Raw genomic sequence first — 6886 nt, forward strand, 5'->3', positions numbered from 1 at the left:
ACTGCAGTCTTTCATGTTCACTGTTTTTATTCAGTTCCACAGAAGGCACGTCGTCACAACAACCACGCCTTGCTGCCGGCCCTAGCACCAATAGGAAGCCTCGCTGCCGGCCCTAGCACCATTAGGAAGCCTCGCTGCTGGCCCTAGCACCAATAGGAAGCCTCGCTGCCGGCCCTAGCACCAATAGGAAGCCTCGCTGCCGGCCCTAGCACCAATAGGAAGCCTCGCTGCCGGCCCTAGCACCAATAGGAAGCCTCGCTGCCGGCCCTAGCACCAATAGGAAGCCTCGCTGCCGGCCCTAGCACCAATAGGAAGCCTCGCTGCCGGCCCTAGCACCAATAGGAAGCCTCGCTGCCGGCCCTAGCACCAATAGGAAGCCTCGCTGCCGGCCCTAGCACCAATAGGAAGCCTCGCTGCCGGCCCTAGCACCAATAGGAAGCCTCGTGCTGCCTTTGAGATATGTTTTGAAAGCAGCAGATCAACCAACCCAGTGGGTAGGCTGCCGTAACGTTATACCAGTTGTTTAATGACTACATATATGGCCCTGATGCCCATTATTCTCTGTTTGTGATTACAATGATAGGCACAATAATTCATAGTTACTTTATACTGTCGGGCACTTTGTTTACGGTTAAGTCACTTTACTCACTTTATTTACTGTCACTGCTCATTCTTTGCATTGTTGAATTATTCATCTACTGCATTGAAAATCTCCATATGTCCAGGACCTTGTATCAAGCCGATGTACCAAAGCTTTAAAGAAGGGTTTCTTCAGGGGCGGCGACGCTAGGGAGTAGGACAGCGGGGTGAAGGATAGCAGGCGGCGCCGAGCGCTGGCACGCGTTTAGCCGCCGCCCGCGAGGGGTGGTACGCGAGGGGTGGTACGCGAGGGGTGGTACGTGAGGGGGGTACGTGAGGGGGGGTACGTGAGGGGGGTACGCGAGGGGTGTTACGCGAGGGGTGGTACGTGAGGGGGGGTACGTGAGGGGGGGTACGTGAGGGGTGGGACTGAGGGGTGGTACGCGAGGGGTGGGACGTGAGGGGGGTACGTGAGTGGTGGTACGTGAGGGGGGTACGTGAGGGGGGGTACGTGAGGGGGGGTACGTGAGGGGGGGTACGTGAGGGGTGGTACGTGAGGGGGGGTACGTGAGGGGTGGGACTGAGGGGTGGTACGCGAGGGGGGGTACGTGAGGGGGGGTACGTGAGGGGGGGTACGCGAGGGGGGTACGTGAGGGGTGGGACTGAGGGGGGGTACGCGAGGGGGGGTACGTGAGGGGTGGGACGTGGTAATACTGGGGCGGTTGGTTTGACGCGCGCTCTTCGCCGCCGCTCTATTTGGCCAGATGAGGGCGCTGTCCCTAGCTCTAGCTCTAGCTCTAGCTAGCAAATATCACAAAGGTAATTGAATATACTTTTAAAATGTTATGCTATTATTATTTTATTTTATTCAATGTCGTATCTTATTTTATACTTATTTATATATTTTGAATACTGGTTGTTGAATAAAAGTGGATAGGGTTAGATGAGACTTTTTGTCTCCCTCTCTCTTTTTTGAGACAGAGAGGGAAAAATAGACATATATATTTATACACATAATATAAATAAGATAGATAATAGATAGCAGTGGCGGCTGGTGATCAAAAATGTTTGTGGGGCAAAGTAATAGACAGGGGGTCTGGGGTTCCCCCCCCCCCCGATATAATATATTTAATAGATTTGATTTCCTGTATTATGGTGCATTTTGGGGATGGCCACTACCTATTTACCTACTATTCATTCAGATTCATTAGTGCTTACAACTCTCTGCTAGTTAGCGATCTATCTCTTCTCTACATGTAGTTGTGTTGCGCGAATGCTGCTGAGGGAGGTAGCCTATTTGATTGATTCGCTGAATTGTCCAATCATGTGGTGATAACAAAAAATAAACGCGATACCATTGGCCCTGGGGTGCACACTGGTGCGACCCGAGGGCGATTTATCTTGCACCAATGAAAAGCTGTCTCTGCTTGATAGACAGCAAAAGTTTGTGAGTTTAGATTGACCTCAACGTGGCCAGGCACCCCTGACTTGGAGGAGGGCTTTATTTTGAATGACCAATAACTAGCCTAGCCCAAATCATTGACGTTCAGACGCATTTAAATGGTTGCTGGCAGCGACAAGTACTGTATATCAACTAATTAAACGAGGATAAACGCTATGTATTTTTGTTGATTTATTTCGTATTGATAAAAGTTGTTTAATAGTTGGCAGATATATTCAAGTGAATATTTCACGGAGGGGCGGCGTCCTAGCGCCCTCTATTGGCCACCGCCACTGATAGAGACAGACAGACAGAAGGACAGACAGACAGACGGATAGAATAGAACGATAAGAGAGTTGGTTTTTTGCTGTCTGTTTTGCTGCGGAAAGACATTTACCCACTGAAAAGTTTCAAAACATTTAGACACGATGTAACTCACATATACTCACATATACACTCACGTATATACAACACTGTAACATAGAATGGCCTTTTGCCACCCATTGGTGGTCACATAGACAAACACACACACACACACACACACACACCACACACACACACCACACACACACACACACCACACACACACACACACACACACACACACACACAACACACACACACACACACCCACCCACCCACCCACCCACCCCACCCACACACACACACACACACACACACACCACAAACACACACACACACACACACACACATATATGTATATATACATATAGATATAAAAACATCAATTATTAATATGTCATCTCTCAGTATCTATCCCTGTCCCACAGACAGGTTGATACCTGTCTGTCTGTCTGTATGTCTGTCTGTCTCTTTCGTTGTAGATGTAAAGATGACGTCTGATAACAACAGCACCATGATGCCTCATGTTTCCTCCATCACTCTTTCCTTCCCTCTCTCTTTCCCTCTCTCTTTCCCTCTCTCCTCTCTCTCTCTCTCTTCACTCTCTCATTCCCTCTCTCCTTCCCTCTCTCCATCTCTCCCTCATTTCCTCTCTCCTTGCTTTGTGTTGAAGGCCACACACCTGCAGTGGTCGGTAACCATGACTCTGTTCTCCTCCATCTTCCTACCTTATCCGCTCCGCGGTGCTTCTTGACGGCCGGGCTGACGACCGCCGCGCTGCCGCTCTTCAATCCGGTCAATCCGTTCAATTCGTTTATTCCGACCATTCCGTTCTCCTGCCCGTTTTCGTTCTCAACTCCCATCCACTCTGCCGCACAATGCCCGTCCCTGCTCAAGAGCTCGGGCAGGGCGCTCGGTGCGAAGACATCCGCGTATTTCTCCTTCCTCGTCCTGATGACAGCATCTCTCTTCCAGCCCCTCATCATCATAGCTCTCTTCCCCTTCCGCTCCTCCTTAGGGGCCGTTATGACATCGTGGCCGGGCTCCCGGAGCGCCTGGCCCGCAGTGGACAACATCACCGCGCCTCCGCCTGGCTGAGCGCCGCGCCGCGTAGCCGCGACGACGCGTTGCTCTGCCGCGTCGACGCCGCTGCCGCACAACGCGGTTAGGAGCGGCGAGTCCGCCGCGTCCGTTACTTCACCGGTTCTATCGCGTTTCAGTGCGTGTTTGCGTGACTCGGAGGAAGAACCCGATCCCCGTGTTTGATCCGAGGGTACCGAGGTATGGAGATGGAGAGCGGGCGGTGACGGCTCCCTACAGCCCCTCTGCAGGAAGCGATCCATCGCCGCTCGTCTGCTCGGATCACAATCAGCATTCAAGTCATTCCGCCCGGCCGCGCTGTGCCGCTTCTCCCGGTGGCGCCTCACCAGACCCTGACCCCAACATAACCTTAATATTATAACATACTCTATAAACCACATAACCTCCGAAACCACGACCGGATATCCTGCTGAGAGGTTGATCCGCTTTCGTACGCCTGCTAAAATAATCCAATATCTGCGTAATTTCTTGAATGCAATTATGCATGCATTTGCCTTTGATTTGCTATCCTACCGTTACATTTTGCGCCAAACATTCGTTATTCCCGCCTGCAGGTCGAACAAGGCAGCCTGGGCAGGTGTTCTCACCTGGGAGGTGTCGTCACCTGGACCTCATGTAGACCTCATGTAAACCTCATAGACCTCATGTAAACCTCATTATAGACCTCATGTAGACCTCATTGTAGACCTCATTATAGACCTCATTATAGACCTCATTATAGACCTCATGTAGACCTCATGTAGACCTCATTATAGACCTCAGGTATAACTCATGTAGACCTCACTATAGACCTCATGTACCTCATGTAGATCTCATTATAGACCTCATGTAGACCTCATTATAGACCTCATGTAGACCTTATTATAAACCTCAGGTATAACTCATGTAGACATCATGTAGACGTAAGAAGGTGGTTGCGTAAGAAGGTGGTTGCGTTCTGTCCATAACTGATTTGTTTCTATTTGATTTGTGAGAACAGCTTGCAGCAGAAGCTGGAAAGAAGACTTTTTATCTTGGAATGCATCACCATGAGCCACCCCCCCCCCCCCCCTCCCCTCAGCCACCCCACCCTCCACCCCTCCCTCAGTCATCCTTTCATCATCAATCCAGTGACCCAATAGGCCAAATCAATAAGCAATGCCGTAAAGGTGTCCATCATTCTTTTTGCCACCAGATGGCACAAAACCCCCAGCTGAGACATTACTGTTTTTCTCGATTGTAAACACACAAAAAATGGAACTATGCACACAATTCGGAAAACTTTAAGCGCATGTATCAACTACAAGAATCCAGACTGCTTAACTCTTAGCACAATTCCATGTTTTCACTCATATAGAAATTCTAAATGACATTTTTGCAAAATTCTATGCAAATTCTATACAAATCTCAACATTTGGCACACTTGGTTCACCTGGAAAACACCGGCCTTCAAAAGTCCACACCCAATTACTAATTGGTCTCACTCATCTCTCACTTTTTCGAACTCAACTGGCAAAACACTTCAATCATGTGTGAGCGCATTAAAGAGGCCCCAGGTGAGCTCTGCTGTGTTGTAGAGGAGCTCCTCTGGCCTGATCAGCATCGGAGGTGGGATACAGACTGATTTAAACACAGATCAGTTTCAACGCATTTATATCTTAATTTTATATATTTTTGGCATACGAAAAGCTTTAGTTGCTGTTCAGCTTAACATTTAACTGTATGACAGTAATAAATAGATATTTACTTTAGCATTTCCTTGCTGTTTTGTTTTTCATTTTACTTCAGTGCAATTACTGTACTGTGAGTTTTGCAAAGATAGGTAACATTGGTGTATTCTCGAAACTCTAACAATGTTGCAGTATCAACTATAGGTGTAGATGGGATTGTGAGTTTAGCCCATTGGAGCTATTCTACAGTAATACGATTGTGTCAATGCAATATCCATATGATATAATCACCGCATTGTATTAAAATAACAGTCTTTATACTGTATGTACCCCCTAATTGCAACTTTAAAAAAGGAAGCTATTTCTAAACAATCTTAGACATTTGAACAGGTAACATGGCCTCGTGAAGCCTCATTTAGATGGAAGGGTTTTAAATATATCACGCCAGTGTTGAATTGATGCTCTCTAAGAAATATTCATATGATAGCGTTGTTTATCGTTTTGGTGGGAATAAAATCACTTTTGAGAAGAGAGAACATGGTTTTGATGGTGTTTCATTTGAAAGCGATTTGTTGAGTTTTGACAAAATGGTTAATGCTTTTCAGTTTTGTGTTTAGAGTTTTGAGAAATTGAGCTCGAGTTTCATAAAACACGTTTAAACAATTGAGAAAAACTTTAATAGCTTCACCTATGTTTATCAATTGATCAAATCTCAACTGAACAACTCCAAGTGGGTTACATTTTTCTATCTTTCCAGTTTTACAAAAACGATCATTGACGTTTTTAATGACCCGGATCTAGTGAGTTTAGGGTTGGGTTAGGGCTCTGACATGTCATCTCTGCAAGGCAGGGGTAAAGTTTTTACAATTGTCTATCCTGTTACAGTTTTTTACAATTGCATAAACACTCAAATCAAAAGTATCACACAATTATCAAACGATTGCACTCAAGAAGCAAAACATTGCCCAGATATGCACCACTATAAGCGCAAGGACAGCCTCACACTTTTTGCAAAACAATACACACAGTGATTTGCAAAACACTAAACACATTTGCATACATTAGACACATTTGTATATCAGGCTGACACTTCCTTGCAATTCCAAAGCACTGACTGTCAGATGACCACACTTGTTATGAGCCAATTGGTTCAGCACAGCCATCAGGTACGCAAACACATGCTTGCTTAATTGTAGACACACCAATCAGGTTCAAGGACTATACAAATGCAGCAGGTAGAGGAAGAGGAAGACCTGAAGCAAGAGGAAAACATGCTTGAAGAAGAAGAGGACCAAATTTCTCTCTCTCTCTCCCTCTCCCTCTCCCTTTCCATCTCCCTCTCTCTCTCTCTCTCTCTCTCGCTCTCTCTCTCTCTGACCTTTGGTGGGAAGCAGGAAGGCAAGCTTGTGCACATTTTCTATTTTACAGTCTTGCACACACACATGCACACAGGTGTCCACAACACACATATTGTATGGACGCAATCACTTTGGAAATAGGTGTGTTGTGGGTTAACCCCAGCCATATAAATACCAAACTCACAGTACAGGAATGCACACACATGCACGCAGGCACACACATACACACACAAACACACACGCACACACAAAGACACGCTCACACTCAAAGAAATTTCTACCACCCTAGTGGTAGGGGCCCCACACTGCGCCCAGTGGCCACTTAACAGGCTCCTATCAGCTAGGCTCGGAGCAGCTCCCCTGTTGAAACAAAATCGATAAGTAAGGTGGACGTT

The 6886-nt window shown here is 47.0% G+C and overlaps 1 protein-coding gene across 1 annotated transcript in view; it reads right to left on the reverse strand.

The window, feature by feature from the left end:
* The window catches only part of znf608 (zinc finger protein 608), a 17916-nt gene extending 13697 nt beyond the window's left edge, over positions 1 to 4219 (reverse strand). Inside the window, 1 exon segment of the mRNA XM_030371347.1 lies at positions 3112 to 4219. Coding sequence (XP_030227207.1) covers positions 3112 to 3864 — 753 coding nt within the window. The 5' untranslated portion in view covers positions 3865 to 4219.
* Between the last annotated feature and the right edge of the window lie 2667 nt (positions 4220 to 6886).

Source organism: Gadus morhua, chromosome 11 (genome assembly GCF_902167405.1).
Source record: "Gadus morhua chromosome 11, gadMor3.0, whole genome shotgun sequence".
Classification (NCBI taxonomy): domain Eukaryota; kingdom Metazoa; phylum Chordata; class Actinopteri; order Gadiformes; family Gadidae; genus Gadus; species Gadus morhua.